General features: G+C 47.9%; 1 protein-coding gene across 1 annotated transcript in view; it reads left to right on the top strand.

Annotated features, from left to right (window-relative positions):
* Positions 1–17,848, top strand: part of LOC136591773 (polyunsaturated fatty acid lipoxygenase ALOX15B-like) — a 132,455-nt gene that overhangs the window by 45,878 nt on the left and 68,729 nt on the right. Inside the window, exons 3-7 of the mRNA XM_066588550.1 lie at positions 6,138–6,219; positions 6,319–6,441; positions 6,843–6,946; positions 14,742–14,914; positions 14,995–15,141. Coding sequence (XP_066444647.1) covers positions 6,138–6,219; positions 6,319–6,441; positions 6,843–6,946; positions 14,742–14,914; positions 14,995–15,141 — 629 coding nt within the window. The remainder of the gene's footprint in view (positions 1–6,137; positions 6,220–6,318; positions 6,442–6,842; positions 6,947–14,741; positions 14,915–14,994; positions 15,142–17,848) is intronic.

Raw genomic sequence — 17,848 nt, 5'->3', positions numbered from 1 at the left:
TAGAGCTGTTTGATTTGGTTAAGAAGGGAATTTTTGCTTTAATGTGTTTTGGTTTTACTTTATTTGACATCAGTTTGGATGGCTTATTATAGTGAGAGTAATAATTAGCTTTCATAAACATGTAGTTTTTATTATGTTCTTCTATGAGAATAGTCCGTAGTTTTCTTCTGAGACTGCTCACCTCTATTTGGTCTGTATTCAGAGGGGATGTTTGTAATCTTTTTTCAATTGTTTGTATTTGACTCAGGAGTTCATCTATTAGCTTTTGCTTATTTCTTTTGTGTTGGGAATTTACTTTGATTAATATGCCCCGAATAACCGCTTTGTGCGCATTCCATAGGGTAAAGGGGCTTATCTCTGGGCTTTCATTTAGACTAAAATATTCTTCTAAGGCTTTGGTTATTATGTTTTTGTTCGTTGGGGATTTAATTAGAGGGACATTGATACGCCAAATTTTTGTATTTATTTTGAGGTGCCCTAAATTTATTTTCAATGTTATTGGCGCATGGTGCGACCATGTTGCTGCTCCTATTTCTGAGGAGATGACTAGCGGGAGAGTCCATCTGTCTACTAGGAACAGGTCGATACGTGAGAATGATTTATGTCTGTGGGAGAAATAGGTAAATTCTTTGGATGGGGTGTTTAGGCATCTAAATGAGACATATAGTGCCTCTTTGTGTAACCAAGGAAAAAGTGTAGGGGAGGTCCTATGTTTGTTTGTTGAGTCTAAATTCCTATCCGGAATGCTGTTGAAATCGCCACAGATAACCAGTTTTCCCATTTGTATTCTTTTTATTTTCTTTATTGTTCTATTTAAGAAGGAGATTTGCGATTTATTTGGGGCATAAATATTGGCGATCGTGATAGGGCATTCATTTATAGTGCCAGCCACAACAAGGTATCTGCCCTTAGGGTCTACAAGGCTCGTTTTGTGGATAAAATTAATATTTGCTTTGAAGGCAATCAATACTCCTGCTTGCTTTTTAGGGGCGCAGGACATGTATATTAATGGGAAGTTTTTGTTAGTAAATTTTGGGCATGCTAAAGAGGAGAAGTGAGTTTCTTAAAAGGCGAGTTTAACCCCCTTGCATTTTGGGATGTGAGTTTAAGTGACATGACTATTAATTAGGTGCTTGGTAGTGCTCTGAGGATGGCAAAAGACCGTGTAAACAACAACAACAACATTAATGCTTATACATACTGCTGGAAAGACATCATGTTCTTTAAAGCGAGGATTTGTAGTGCTAAAATCTTGCTTCCTGTAGAGGTAGGATAAGAAAACAAAACAGAAATGCAGAACAGTGTGAAAAGCAGGAATTATTGCCTGCATACTTGTGGGGGAACGGATAAAAGTTCACCTAAAGTCAATCTCTTCCACTTGAGATACCTTGGGTAAATTTACTCAGGGTAAAGAGAGTCGGGAGATGTGAGAATATGGGATCTATCCGGGGTTAGCTTCAGGTGGCTGTTGCTCGGGACCAGTAGTTGGAGATCTTGTTTGATCTTGCAGCTGTGGTGTTTTGTACATCCTTCGGTATGGAGATATTCCATGACGTTAGGATTTTGTTGCCTTCTTGAGGAGATGAGATCACATGGAGGGATCCCTCTTTGTGAATTAACAATTTCGTTGGGAAACCCCATTTATATAGGATCTTGTTTGTGCGAAGGGCTGAAGTGACCGGAGCGAAGGATTTCCTTGCTTGAATTGTTGCTTGAGAGAGATCAGCGAACATCTGGATTTTTGTGAAAGGTTCTGGGAGGGTGCCCATTTTTCTGGATGTCTGCATCATAGCTTCTTTTACATGAAAGAAATGAATTCTTGCTATGACATCTCTTGGGGTTTCAGCAGGGAGGAAGTTTGGTTTGGGAAGTCTGTGGGCTCTATCAATGATCCTTTCGGATTCTGGAATATCTGGGAGGATGGTGCTTATGAGCTGAGAAAGGTGTTCACTTAAGTTGGATTGGCTGATATTTTCTGGTAACCCACGGAACTTTATGTTGTTACGCCTGTTCCTGTCTTCATCTTCTAAGGAATAATGAGAGTCAATCCAGTTGTTATGCGAGGTGGTTAGCTCGTCCATCTTGTTTTCTATGTGCTCCGTACGCTCGCCCAGATCTTGGAGGGATGCGTTTACAGCGGATGATAGCTGATTGAAATCACTATGCATTGATTTTCTCAGCGCAACCATTATATTTTTGATAAAGAGTTCCGAAGCAGGTTGGTCTGAGGAGGGGAGGGTTAGAACCGGATCTTCAGACAGGCACAGGCTAGTGGCTGATGGGGATGGAGAAGTTATTCTAGGCCTTTGTTTTTCTGGGCTTGAGGAGGGGGAAGGGTTTCCCTCCCTTTGGGGTTTAGCTGTGGGCGCCATTTTAACTGTATTCCCGCCTGAGCTATGAGGGGAATTTTATCCACTCACCCTTCTCTGATGCTGTTCGCGAGGTGCCTGCGGTAGTCTGCGGTGTGCAGAGCCTCCAGCGCTTCCTCCTGTCTCATTGCCGACAGTGCTGGCTCCCTCAAAGCAGGCAGCTGCAGGGCTCGTATTTTCTCCCTCAGTGTCGGGGTTAGCAGGAGCGGGGGGGCTGTCAGCTACTGCCGGCTCCATCTCTGCCGGCGGTGCGGGCTGTGAAGAAGTCCGACACTCTATGCGGCGGGTGTTTGGATGTCCTCCTCTTAGACATCTCCGCTCTGTCCCTGGTCTTTTCTGACGCTGGTAGGCTGGTTTTTCTTCCCTTTTTGTTGTTTTTTATGTCGCTGGGGAAGAGATTAGCCAGAGAGCTCAGTGAAGTGCGACTGGCTCGGTCGGCATTCAGGCCATGCCCCCGCTATACCCCCATTTGTAGGAATCCAAGATGCATCAATAATGTATTTGTTGCCTGTATACCTCCCAGCTCGTTTGCCCTGATGAAGCCCTAAAGTCCGACCTTGACACTATTACTTTCCCGACATTACCCCAGACTAGTGTGACAATGCTGGATGGTGACTTGGAGCAGGAAGAAATTGTAGAGGCTATTCAGTCTTTCCCAAACAGGAAATTCCCGGGTCCCGACGGGCTCCCATGAAATGGTACAAAAAAACCTCAGAATTTAAAGTCCCCAAACTCCTTGTGGTATTGAACACTATCTTTCGGGACGGGGTTCTGCTATCAGCTATGTGTGAAGCTTTGATAGTCTTGATTCCCAAGCCTGGGAAGGATCCGGGGGACTGTGGCTCGTATCGGCCTATCTCCCTACTCGATAATGATATTAAAATCCTGGCTAAGGTTCTGGCAATGCGTATTAATAGGGCCCTTAGTCACATCATACACGCTGATCAGTCAGAATTTATGCCAAGCAAGAGTACAACTATGAATGTCACAAGACTTTTCACTAACCTCGCGCTGTCACATTCCAACCGAGGGAAGTGTACCTTGGTCTTCATTGATCAGGCTAAGGCCTTTGACTCGGTGGAGTGGAGATATCTGTGGGAAGTGATGGCTCGTTTTGGGTTCGGGACAACCTTTATTAAGTGGGTACAGGTGCTGTGTCATTTTCCGGTAGCACGGTTGTGGACAAACACCCATATATCTAAGCAGGTTTCCCTTGGTAGAGGGACGTGTCAGTGCTGTCCTCTGTCCTCAGCCCTCTTCGCTATCGCGTTTGAGCAGCTTGCATTACAGATTCGACTGTCAACGGCAGTCACAGGGTTCCAATTGAGAACTCATGAAGAGCGGGTGGCATTGTACGCCGATGATACTCTTCTGTTTCTGTAAGACCCAGAATCCTCTTTGGCCTCGGTGCTCTCAATTTTTAACATTTACGGAGAATACTCCAGAGTAAGGGTTAACTGGGATAAAACTGGGCTGTTGGCGGTCCATGCCCCTGCGGCATTACTAGCCATCCCTGCCCTCCACCCTACCGGAGTGGACAGATAGCATCACCTATTTGGGAATAGTGGCCATTTTTACACAGATAATCTTGCTCCACTTTTGGACTGGGCAGGAGACATGGCAACGCGATGGGCTTCACTTGCATTGACCCTAGTAGGTCGTGTAAACCTAATTAAATTGAAGTTATTAACCAAATTTTTGTATATGTTTCAGAACGTCCCTATCCTGATCACTAAAAGATTTTTTACAGTTCTCCATAAAATACTCCTTTGCATACAACAACCCCAAGAATCAAGTTGGAAACTCTCTGCCTGCCCATGGATGGAAGGGGGTTAACCCTTCCCCATTTCCACTGTCACTACCTGGCTAGTCAATTGGTATCTGTGGGGTGGTGGCTGTCGTCTACCGACTATAACCCAGTGGTGGGACAGGAGCGCAGAGTGGTGAGCTCAGAACAAAGATTGAGAGGCTTAGTACTAAGGGGCCTGACCTAGCGTATAAGTGCCATACCTGCACCCATGTGGGTGACCCTCAAAATCTGGAACACTTGGCTTCATTTGATACCTTCATTTGGCGAGTGAAGCCACGTGTACCACAGTTCCTTGTGGTCCCCACTTGATACATTCTTCCACTTGGATGTGCAGCCATTTATGACCGCTCTGTGAGTACGATCCCTCAGCCAGTTGTGAATCCACCTAACAGTTGCCTTGTCACTCACAGATTTGGTCATTTTTTCAATAAGTCTGGTGTGAGATACTTTGTCAGATGCTTTACTAAAGCCAAGATATACAGTGTGTTCCAAACTTATCCAACCTTAAGTTTTTCTGCGTAAACAAATGAAGCTAGGGAGGTGTGGGGTTCGGTCCACGTATTTAGGCGACTTGGATTTTTTTCCTGACTGTAGAAGCTGTCAGTCACCGGCAGACAGCCGATGAGTTAGAAAGTGTAATTGAGTGCCGTATGATTCTCTTTTTTGACAAAATGACAAAAAAACTTGAGCAATGCGATCACATTAAATTTTGTGTAAAGCTTGATGAATCCTAAGTGGAAACAATCCGCAAGATTCAAAAGGCCTCTGCGGATGTAGCAATGGGCACCACACAGATCTAGGAGTGGTACAACCACTTCAAAGATGTGCGCATCTCAGTGGAGGGTCAGGCTCCCTCTCTCCCGGTGGCTCCATGTGACTTCTGGTTTTTCCCCCAGGCTGAAAATACTCTAAAAGGAATCAGATTTTAGTCCAGAGAAGACATCATGCAGAGTGCGACAGACCAGCTACGGGTCATCTCAGAATAAGTGTTTCAGCAATGCTTACGACAGTGGGGGGTGTTGGGAGAAGTGTGAGGCTGTTATTTGGAAGGAGATTAGTGTAAGATTGTTGACCTCCAATGACCATGGAGGTCCCTTCCAACTCTATTATTCTTTGATTATCTATTGTGAATGGTGTTAGCTCCATATAGGTGTCTCCTCTCAGTGTAATCCTGCCTGTACAGGGAGGGGAGGAGGTGAGCTGTGATTATTGTGAATGGTGGCTCCTGTGTTATCTATATATAGGGGTCTCCTCTCAGTGTAATCCTGTCTGCACAGGGAGGGGAGGAGGTGTGCTGTGATTATTGTGAATGGTGATCCTGTGTTATCTATATATAGGTGCCTCCTCTCAGTGTAATCCTGTCTGTACAGGGAGGAGGTGAGCTGTGACTATTGTGACTGGTGCCTCCTGTGTTATGTACATATAGGTGTTTCCTCTCAGTGTAATCCTGTCTGTACAGGGAGGGGAGCTGTGACTATTGTAAATGGTGGGTCCTATGTTATCTATATATAGGTGTCCCCTCTCAGTGTAATCCGGTCTGTGCAGGGAGGGGAGGAAGTGAGCTGTGACTATTGTAAATGGTGGATCCTGTGTTATCTATATATAGGTGTTTCCTCTCAGTGTAATCCTGTCTGTGCAGGGAGGGAAGGAGGGGAGCTGTGACTACTGTGAATGGTGGCTCCTGTGTTATCTATAGGTGTCTCCTCTCAGTATAATCCTGTCTGTACAGGGAGGGGAGGAGGTGAGCTTTGACTATTGTGAATGGTGGCTCCTGTGTTATCTATACATAGGTGTCTCCTCTCAGTGTAATCCTGCCTGTGATGATAATGAGATGACTGCTGTGATTTTTGATGACATGTTCCCTTTAAGAATATTTTCAGATGCCTGCACTCACATTAAGACTTTTATTCTCTGCAGGGGGCGCTACTTACAGCCATTGTGACCTGTTCTTATTTCAGGCAGTATATTATCCACAAACTCTGGCAACCTCTACATGGATCAACGGAAGATGGAACTGGAGAAGAATAGAGAAGTTTACAAGTGAGTGCTCCCCCAGCAGGATGACCATGTGATGTGGATTTTGGGGTACCCCAGGAACATGTTCCCCATTTATGTTTAATACTTGGGATTGTTTTACAGATGGAAGATGTATGCCCCAGGTTGCCCATACTGCATTGATGCAGACGGCATTGGTGATCTTCCCATCAATGAACAGTACTCAGATGAAAAGCGTGGCAGCTTCTTGGTCACCGTGCTTCTATCGTAAGTTTCCCCACAAAACCCAATTATACAGAATGAAGGTGCAACGGGGTGAAATGTCATCTTGTACCAAGTGTGTTGTACTTGAAGATGGAGGATGAGTCTAGAAGCTTCCATCACTGGCCCAACACATCTTAAACCATGGAGTCATTCCAATGTTAATACTGGGTGGGTTCCAGACTTTACCCTGCTGCCTGAGTACATATGTATATAGTTACTAGTGGATGCTCCTTAAGGTCTACAAGGTGATTTGGTGGGTGCCGATGTGCTGGCTTCTGATTTAGTAGTCATTTATACTATGTAACATGTTGTTGGTCTTCTAATTAATACCGCACCCTTACATTGTGCTTTCTGTCTTGGCCTGTCACTGATCACCCCATGAATTACTTTCTGCTTTCTTACAGGAAACTTGAAGTAGGATTAAAAGGTTTTATGAGCAACACCGATTCCTGGAGAAATCTAGAAGACATCAAGACGATGTTCTACTTCAACAGAACCGACACTTTCGGTAAGTTTTAGAGATGAGCGAGCACCAAACTGCTCGGGTGCTCGTTACTCGGGACGAAATTATCGCGATGCTCGAGGGTTCGTTTCGAGTAACGAACCCCATTGAAGTCAATGGGCGACCCGAGCATTTTTGTATATCGCCGATGCTCGCTAAGGTTTTCATGTGTGAAAATCTGGGCAATTCAAGAAAGTGATGGGAATGACACAGTGACGGATAGGGCAGGCGAGGGGCTACATGTTGGGCTGCATCTCAAGTTCACAGGTCCCACTATTAAGCCACAATAGCGGCAAGAGTGCCCCCCCCCCCTCCCAAAAACTTTTACTTCTGAAAAGCCCTCATTAGCATGGCATACCTTAGCTAAGCACCACACTACCTCCAACAAAGCACAATCACTGCCTGCATGACACTCCGCTGCCACTTCTCCTGGGTTACATGCTGCCCAACCGCCCCCCTCCCCCCCACAGCGCACACCAAAGTGTCCCTGCGCAGCCTTCAGCTGCCCTCATGCCACACCACCCTCATGTCTATTTAGAAGTGCGTCTGCCATGACTAGGAACCGCAGGCACACACTGCAGAGGGTTGGCACGGCTAGGCAGCGACCCTCTTTAAAAGGGGCGGGGTGATAGCCCACAATGCTGTACAGAAGCAATGAGAAATATGATCCTGTGCCACCGCCATCAGGAGCTGCACACGTGGGCATAGCAATGGGGAACCTATGTGCCACACACTATTCATTCTGTCAAGGTGTCTGCATGCCCCAGTCAGACCGGGCTTTTTAATTCATAGACACAGGCAGGTACAACTCCCTATTGTGAAGTCCCTGTGGACCGACAGCATGGGTGGCTCCCTGGAACCCACCGGCGGTACACAAAAATATCCCATTGCATTGCCCAACACAGCTGAGGTAGTAATGTCGTGCTTAATGCAGGTGGGCTTCGGCCCACACTGCATGCCCCAGTCTGACTGGGGTTCTTTACAAGTGGAAACAGATGCATTTATAATTCCCTGTGGACCCACAGCATGGGTGGGTGCCAGGAAGCCACCGGCGGTACATAGAAATATCCCATTGCATTGCCCAACACAGCTGAGGTAGTAATGTCGTGCTTAATACAGGTGGGCTTCGGCCCACACTGCATGCCCCAGTCTGACTGGGGTTCTTTACAAGTGGACACATGTAGGTTAAACTCCGTGTGCACCTACAGCATGGGTGGCTCCCTGGAACCCACCGGCGGTACATAAATATATCCCATTGCAGTGCCCAACACAGCGGATGTAACGTCAGCTGTAATGCAGGTGGGCTAAAAATTAATTTGATTACACTGTAGGCGAGGGCCCACAAAAATTGGTGTATCAACAGTACTAATGTACCTCAGAAAAATTGGCCATGCCCAACCAAGAGGGCAGGTGAAACCCATTAATCGCTTTGGTTAATGTGGCTTAAGTGGTAACTAGGCCTGGAGGCAGCCCAGTTTAACAAAAAATTGGTTCAAGTTAAAGTTTCAACGCTTTAATGAGCATTGAAACGTATAAAAATTGTTTAGAAAAATTATATGAGTGAGCCTTGTGGCCCTAAGAAAAATTGCCCGTTCAGCGTGATTACGTGAGGTTTCAGGAGGAGGAGCAGGAGGAGGAGGAGGAATATTAGACACAGATTGATGAAGCAGAAATGTCCCCGTTTTTGATGGGGATAGAGAACGATGCTTCCATCCGCGGGTGCAGCCTACGTATTGCTTACGTATCGCTGCTGTCCGCTGGTGGAGAAGAGAAGTCTGGGGAAATCCAGGCTTTGTTCATCTTGATGAGTGTAAGCCTGTCGGCACTGTCGGTTGACAAGCGGCTACGCTTATCTGTGATGATTCCCCCAGCCGCACTAAACACCCTCTCTGACAAGACGCTAGCCGCAGGACAAGCAAGCACCTCCAGGGCATACAGCGCGAGTTCACGCCACGTGTCCAGCTTCGACACCCAGTAGTTGTAGGGGGCAGAGGCGTCACGGAGGACGGTCGTGCGATCGGCTACGTACTCCCTCACCATCCTTTTACAGTGCTCCCGCCGACTCAGCCGTGACTGGGGAGCGGTGACACAGTCTTGCTGGGGAGCCATAAAGCTGGCAAAGGCCTTGGATAATGTTCCCCTGCCTGCGCTGTACATGCTGCCTGACCTCTGCGCCTCCCCTGCTACCTGGCCCTCGGAACTGCGCCTTCTGCCACTAGCGCTGTCGGATGGGAATTTTACCATCAGTTTGTCCGCCAGGGTCCTGTGGTATAGCATCACTCTCTAACCCCTTTCCTCTTCGGGAATGAGAGTGCAAAGGCTCTCCTTATACCGTGGGTCGAGCAGTGTGTACACCCAGTAATCCGTAGTGGCCAGAATGCGTGTAACGCGAGGGTCACGAGAAAGGCATCCTAACATGAAGTCAGCCATGTGTGCCAGGGTACCTGTACGCAACACATGGCTGTCTTCACGAGGAAGATCACTTTCAGGATCCTCCTCCTCCTCCTCCTCTTCCTCCTCCTCAGGCCATACACGCTGAAAGGATGACAGCCCAGCAGCATGTGTACCCTCAGCAGTGGGCCCGGCTGTCTCTTCCCCCTCCTCCTCATGCTCCTCCCCCTCCTTCTCCTCCAAAACGCGCTGAGATATAGACAGGAGGGTGCTCTGACTATCCAGCGACATACTGTCTTCCCCCGGCTCCGTTTCCGAGCGCAAAGCGTCTGCCTTTATGCTTTGCAGGGAACTTCTCAAGATGCATAGCAGAGGAATGGTGATGCTAATGATTGCAGCATCGCCGCTCACCACCTGGGTAGACTCCTCAAATTTTCCAAGGACCTGGCAGATGTCTGCCAACCAGGCCCACTCTTCTGTAAATAATTGAGGAGGCTGACTCCCACTGAGCCGCGCAAGTTGGAGTTGGTATTCCACTATAGCTCTTCGCTGCTCATAGAGCCTGGCCAACATGTGGAGCGTAGAGTTCCACCGTGTGGGCACGTCGCACAGCAGTCGGTGCACTGGCAGATTAAACCAATGTTGCAGGGTGCGCAGGGTGGCAGCGTGCGTGTGGGATTTGCGGAAATGTGCGCAGAGCTGGCGCACCTTTCCGAGCAGGTATGACAAGTGGGGGTAGCTTTTCAGAAAGCGCTGAACCACCAAATTAAAGACATGGGCCAGGCATGGCACGTGCGTGAGGCTGCCGAGCTGCAGAGCCGCCACCAGCTTACGGCCGTTGTCACACACGACCATGCCCGGTTGGAGGCTCAGCGGCGCAAGCCAGCGGTCGGTCTGCTCTGTCAGACCCTGCAGCAGTTCGTGGGCCGTGTGCCTCTTCTCTCCTAAGCTGAGTAGTTTCAGCACGGCCTGCTGACGCTTGCCCACCGCTGTGCTGCCACGCCGCGTGACACCGACTGCTGGCGACGTGCTGCTGCTGACACATCTTGATTGCGATATCTCACAAAAAGGTTCGTGGCAGCATCCAGGGCGTAATGCAAAAATAAATAATTTATTCCTCCAAGAACATGCTACGTTTCGACCCTCATGGGGTCTTTCTCAAGCATCTTGATTGCGAGACAGAGGTTGAGGAGGAGGAGGGTGCTTTAGTGGGGGAAGCATACACCGTCGAACATACCACCACCGAGCTGGGGCCCGCAATTCTGGGGGTGGGTAGGACGTGAGCGGTCCCAGGCTCTGACTCTGTCCCAGCCTCCACTAAATTCACCCAATGTGCAGTCAGCGAGATATAGTGGCCCTGCCCACCTATGCTTGTCCACGTGTCCGTTGTTAAGTGGACCTGGGCAGTAACCGCGTTGGTGAGGGCGCGTACAATGTTGCGGGAGACGTGGTCGTGCAGGGCTGGGACGGCACATCGGGAAAAGTAGTGGCGACTGGGAACCGAGTAGCGCGGGGCTGCTGCCGCCATCATGCTTTTGAAAGCCTCCGTTTCCACAAGCCTATACGGCAGCATCTCCAGGCTGATCAATTTTGCAATGTGCACGTTTAACGCTTGAGCGTGCGGGTGCGTGGCGTCGTACTTGCGCTTGCGCGCAAACTGTGGCACTAGCAACGGCTGGACGCTACGCTGAGAGACATTGCTGGATGGGGCCGAGGACAGCGGAGGTGAGGGTGTGGGTGCAGGCCAGGAGACGGTAGTGCCTGTGTCCTCAGAGGGGGGTTGGATCTCAGTGGCAGGTTGGGGCACAGGGGGAGAGGCAGCGGTGCAAACCGGAGGCGGTGAACGGGCATCGTCCCACCTTGTGGGGTGCTTGGCCATCATATGCCTGCGCATGCTGTTGGTGGTGGCTCCCCAGCTGATCTTGGCGCGACAAAGGTTGCACACCACTGTTCGTCGGTCGTCAGGCGTCTCTGTGAAAAACTGCCACACCGTTGAGCACCTTGACCTGTGCAGGGTGGCATGGCGCGAGGGGGCGCTTTGGGAAACAGTTGGTGGATTATTCGGTCTGGCCCTGCCTCTACCCCTGGCCACCGCACTGGCTCGGCCTGTGCCCACACCCTCACTTGGCCCTCCGCGTCCTCGTCCTATAGGCCTACCCCTACCCCTCAGCATGGTGTATTACCAGTGATTTGATTTCCCAGGCAGGAAAGAAATTGGCGCAAGGCTGCACTCAACCGTAGCTGGTTGCATCTGATTTTTTTTACGTTCTCCACGCAGCACACACGTACCCAGAGCCCTTAGGACTGACACAGGCAGGCCAAATATAATTAATTCGCTTTTTTGCAAAGGGAGGACCCCACTGCGGATATTCAATGAACAATACGTTTAATAACTGTAGTGTGGCCCTGAAAAAGTGTCACACAACTTTAGTGTAGCAGAGTTATTAACTCTGGCAGAGCAGGTATTTGCCAGTCAGGAAAGACAATGGTGCCAGCCTGCAGTAAAGCGTAGCTGGTTGCGTCTGATTTTTGTACGTTCTCCACGCAGCACACACGTACACGGAGACCTTAGGACTGACACAGGCTGGCCAAATATAATTTTTTCGCAAATTTGCAAAGGGAGGGCCCCACTGCGGATATTCAATGAACAATAACTGTGTTGTGGCCCTGCCTACACAATTCTGTCCCTGTAGTATCAATGGAGGGTGCAATGCTCTGCACAGACGATTTTTTGAAAAAAAAAAATATGCAACACTGCTAACAGCAGCCAGCACAGTACTGCACACGGTTAAATTTGGCCCTAGAAAGGACCGTTGAGGTTCTTGAAGGCTACACTCACTCCTAACACTCTCCCTGCCTATACACCACTTCTGTCCCTAATGCCGGGTGCAATGCTCTGCACTGCCGATTTTGAGGGAAAAAAAATAAAAAATTTCTCCACTGCTAACAGCAGCCTGCACACAGGTAGATGTGGCCCTAAGAAGGACCGTTGGGGTTCTTGAAGCCTACACTAACTCCTAACGCTCTCCCTACAGCAGCTCCGGCACCAGCAGCACTGTCCCTCAGCTAACTCACAAGGCATCTGAGGCGAGCCGCGGGAGGGGCCGACTTTTATGTTCGGGTGACACCTGATCTTCCCAGCCACTCACAGCAGGGGGGTGGTATAGGGCTTGAACGTCACAGGGGGAAGTTGTAATGCCTTCCCTGTCTTTCAATTGGCCAGAAAAGCGCGCTAACGTCTCAGAGAGGAAACTGAAAGTAACCAGAACACCGCGTGGTACTCGTCACGAGTAACGAGCATCCCGAACACCCTAATATTCGCCCGAGCATCAAGCTCGGACGAGTACGTTCGCTCATCTCTAGTAAGTTTCCTTTGATTTACGTCTTGTGGTTGTTATCAGTGTGATTTCATGCCCTGCCGATCTCCAGGGCTGTCTGTGATGTGACAGAGTAATGGTGGTGTGTAAGGAGTAAAGCAATGTGTGTGATGAAGGATTAGGGGGACATGTGCACCTTGGGAATACAGTTACTCCCCGACTTGCGAACAGGTTCCGTTCCGGGAGCCCATTCGCAAGTCCGTTTTGTTCGCAAGTCGAACAAATGGTTGTATGGAGGGGATCGCGGGTGGACCCCGCTCCATACAACGTCGGGTGCCGGCTGTTCTTACAGCGGGCACCCGGCGGCAGCAGTTCCGACGAGCCGCGCCGCTTGTCGGAACTGTTAACACTTTAAATACCGCTCTGACAGCGGTATTTAGAGTGTTAACAGTTCCGCCGAGCGGCGCGGCTCGTCGGAACTGCTGCCGCCGGGTGCCCGCTGTAAGAACAGCCTGCACCCGACGTTCAGGGGGCCCGTACAGCGTCCCACGATGAGATCGCGGGACGCTGTGTGGTTGCTAGGCAGCCGGGGACCTCCTGAAAGGCCCCAGGGCTGCCTATGCAGAGTGCCTATCAAGCGCACGGCTTGCTAGGCGCTCTGCATAGACAGCCCTAGGGCCTTTCAGAAGGTCCCCGGCTGCCCAGCAACCGCGATCTGACCGGACAGGCTTCTATCAGGCTTGATAGAAGCCTCTCCGCTCCCTGCACAGCATGATGTAATGCCATAGCATTACATCATACTGTGCAGAACAGATTGTTCGCAACTAGCGAAATTCGCAAGTCGGGGACTATCTGTAGTTTAAAATGGCTAATTAAAAATGTATTGAATAATACATAGTTAAAACAGCAACTGGGGCTAGCCTAATAAAAAATGTTGTATAATAAGGGGATTAAATCATCTGATACCCTAAAAGGAAACTTAAAACTGTATAAACATATTAATATAATATAAAAACAGGTAAGAATACCCGATATAGGCCCATTAGAACATTGTGAATTGCATAAAACCCATAAGATGATATAATTCCGGTCCTGAGAGCGTCCATGATGGTTATAAACCTGTAATCCCAAATTCTTCTGTGACTCTGAGATTGGAAGCTGCCTTTTAATCTACTACCTTCCATGTGCTCGATGTTGTGTCTGTGACTAGAACGATGCTCGGCCGCAGGTAATTCTGTCTTCCTCTTTTTAATCGAGTGGTGATGAGATCTCATCCTTACTTTCAGTTTTCGTCCTGTTTCTCCAGCATAAAGGCTGGACATTTACCTGATCCCGTGCGGTACATGTCCTGTTGGGGCCTTTATGTTGGAGAAACAAAAAACTGAAAGCCAGGATGAGATCTCATCCCCACACAATTAAAGAGAGGAAGACAGTATTACCTGCGGCCGAGCATCGTTCTAGTCATGAACACAACATACAACACATGAGAGTTGTTATACTTAAAGGCAATTTCAAATCACAAAGCCACAGAATTTGGGAGAACAAATTTATAACAACTTTTGACACTTTCAACAAAGGGGTAAATTCTTCAAGAGCTTTAGTGCGTGACTAGGAAGTATGAGAAATCTAAAGCACAGATAACACTCTGGCCTGGTGACCCCCCCAACACTAATTCAGGGACCATAAAACCTTCACAACTTTACCAGTGGGCATTTAAGTATGTTTTTATTTCTCTACTCATCCTGTTGTAGTATCCTTTTAAGTGCAAACTAATCACAACCATGTCTGTGCCTTGTCATATGAATGTGTGTATAAATATGCACGTTTCATTATGCCTGAGGAAGAATTCTTGAGAGGTTTGAAAGCTCGCTGTAACATCATACATTTTTGTTAGCCATCAAAAAGTGTCTTATCTACAAGATTACTTGGTTTCACTTGCTGGAAACAGTCACATTTTGCTCTACTGGTGACACGGTATCAAACGTTCTTCATTATTTCGTGTATTATTAACCTCTGCCCTCCCCCACCTGCAGTTTTTACATTAATGGTCATTGTCTGCTATAAACCAGTCTCCATCTTTCTGTCGTCTCCAGATAAAGTCTCCCAGATCTGGAATGAGGACACCTTCTTTGGTTACCAGTACCTGAATGGCGTCAACCCAATGCTGATACGGAAATGCCTCAACCTACCGGAGAACTTCCCAGTCACCAGCAGCATGGTGGCTGCATCTCTGGGGATCTCCACAGACCTTCAAAAAGAGCTTCAGGTGGGGCATTCTGAGTGAGGACGACGACTATTGATGATGAAGCTTCTCTGACATGTCATGACCATGTGCTGATCTTCCAGAACGGGAATGTCTTCCTGGCCGACTACAAGAGTCTTCAGGGAATTCCAGCCAACGAATCTATAAATGGGAAGCAACAATACATCAGCGCCCCCATGTGTCTGCTGTGGAAGGACCCCCAGGACCATCTGCTCCCCATCGCTATCCAGGTAATGTCCAGTCACTCCACAGAGCATCTTACACTTTAAAGGTGAGTTACGTCTATGCAAAACCATGGCCCCAAACCCCAGCATGGATGCAAGACGACGTTCACACAAACACGATAAGCACACATACAATGCACATTAAATACTAAAGGCAGGACTACATACTGCACTCATGGGCAGACATAATAAATCCCTACTATAACAGGGCAACCATCACGTGAAAACCTGCCTGCAAGCAGGGTGATCGTCCTGATAAGGAGGGCCTTGTACTGGAACCTAGGGACATACCTATACCTGGATGGCAACGATCCACAGCAGGACAGGATACAGCTCACACCAACTCGCAGAACAGGAATGTTCACACCTGATTTCTGGAAGCCTACACAGACACTGAACATGTCGCTGTTCACACCAACACCCCAGGGACTTGCATGCAAGATAAAACACGACTGTTCATACATCTTGTCTGGCACCTGCACAGACCCAACGAACACAACATTGTTCACACACGTCTGGCCACCTGCACAGACACGCACCACACATCTTGCATGAAAGCAAAACCCTAGGGTGACAGAAAACCCAACACAGAAACCCCACTCAGAGCTCCCATACATACAGATAAACCATAGCTAACACAATTTTCCTCACACCAAGGGGAAAAAGTCAGACACCATACTGACCTAAAGGAAACCGTGTCAGGCATCACCCATCTGACACGCACATAAGACAGACATTTGGAGGCCACACCTGTCAAAGAGAAGGGGAGAGGGGGTCTGAAAATGATGCAGATGAGGACTGCAGGTTTTCAGACCATCCTCAGGTAAGGTGAGAGACACTACAGACTAGACATGCATAAAACCAAGCTCAGAGTCGGATAACACAGAATGCATAAACAGGATAAAATAACCTGCATTCTCTGGCAAAAGAAGCTTAGAATCCTAGAATAGTAGAGTTGGAAGGGACCTCCAGGGTCATCGTTTCCAACCCCCTGTTCAGTGCAGGATTTACTAAATCATCCCAGACAGATGTCTGTCCGGCCTCTGAAGACTTCCATTGAAGGAGAACTGCCCACCTCCTGTGGCAACCTGTTCCACTCATTGATCCCTCTCACTGTCTAATATATAATCTGTGTCTCCTCCCTTTCAGTTTCATCCCATTGATTCTAGTCTCTCCTTGTGCAGATGAGAATAGGGCTGATCCCTCTGCACTATGACAGCCCTTCTGATATAGCTTGCATTTATGTGCAGGGGGGTTTGCTGGAGAATATTATACCTAGCCAGCTCAATTAACCCTCACCTGTGAAGGTTTGCTCATGGAAACCTGGTGAACCACAGGTCCCAGCTGCACCACCTAACAAGGTATTTCATCTTTTTTTAAACCTCTCTTATCCCCGTAATTAACTAGAATATTTATTGAAGCCACTTTTTGAGGGAGTCTTCATCTAGAAATGCTTCAAGCCTCTATAGGCAATCCCTAAAACCAGGCACACCCCTCAATTTTCCAGCAAATTTCAGACCTAGATCACTGATAATTGTAATACAAAAATGTATGCCACACTATTAGCCCAAGTCTTCTTACAGTTCTCCTTAAAATAATCCAGAATTGCCAAGTAGGCTTTACACGAGGTAGACAAGCCATGATGGTACCCGCAGAACAATAAATCTGATCTCTTGTGTTCGGGCCTCTCAGATTCTTTCTCTGCTTTTTCTATTGGATGTGGAGAAGGCATTTGAAAGGATACACTTCTACTTCAATTTGTACTCTGCTCCCTCCATGAAAGTGTTTGTTAATGGAGTATCATCGTAACCTTTTCTAATAATGAATGAGAGCTGCCAAGGATGCCCATCATCTCCAATGTACAAGAAAGGGAATGAAATTAATCTCAGACCTTATGGCCAGCTCCAATATTAGACCTTTCCATGCATCGTTTTTGTGATAATCGCCAACACAGATAAGCAAAAAAGTCATCACACAATAATCCTAATTATGCAATGGCCCATTCAGAGTCTTCTAAAATCACTGAGTAGGTCCTACAATTGTGATCGTTAAAATAGAAAATGTACATATTCAAGTTATTACGGCATTGATGTTTTCTAAATAAAGGAAAAGAAAAGATGGCAACATAAAAGTAGTGGGATATTTGACATTGTATCTGAGAAACACTCCAAACAAACTCCATCGTCCTCTAAGTAACCCCACCGCCACCAGGCCATATGAACTCCAGACTGAAGTTAGTGCCTGCATGCAACCCTATAAACCTCTCCTGACTCACACCCACTTCACAGCCACATGCCCGTTTCTGACACCAGGATCCAGACACAATAAAAATGCATAGAGTGCAACAGAAGAGATGTGGCAGCATGGATAGTCATAGAATCATAGAATGGTAGAGTTGGAAGGGACCTCCAGGGTCAACAGGTCTTCCGGGGTCATCAGGGTCCTTCGGAGTCATTGGGTCCAACCCCCTGCTCAGTGCAGGATCCACTATATCATCCCAGACAGATATTTGTCCAGCCTTTGTTTGTAAACTTCCATTGAACTTCTCACCTCCTGTGGCAACCTGTTCCACTCATTGATCCCCTCACTGTCTAATATCTAATCTGTCTCCTCCCTTTCAGTTTCATCCCATTGCTTCTAGTCTTTCCTTGTACAGATGAGAATAGGGCTGATCCCTCTGCACTGTGACAGCCCTTCAGATATTTGTAGACAG

This window comes from Eleutherodactylus coqui, chromosome 1 (genome assembly GCF_035609145.1).
Source record: "Eleutherodactylus coqui strain aEleCoq1 chromosome 1, aEleCoq1.hap1, whole genome shotgun sequence".
NCBI classification, from domain to species: domain Eukaryota; kingdom Metazoa; phylum Chordata; class Amphibia; order Anura; family Eleutherodactylidae; genus Eleutherodactylus; species Eleutherodactylus coqui.
This window is presented reverse-complemented; position numbering and strand designations above follow the sequence as displayed.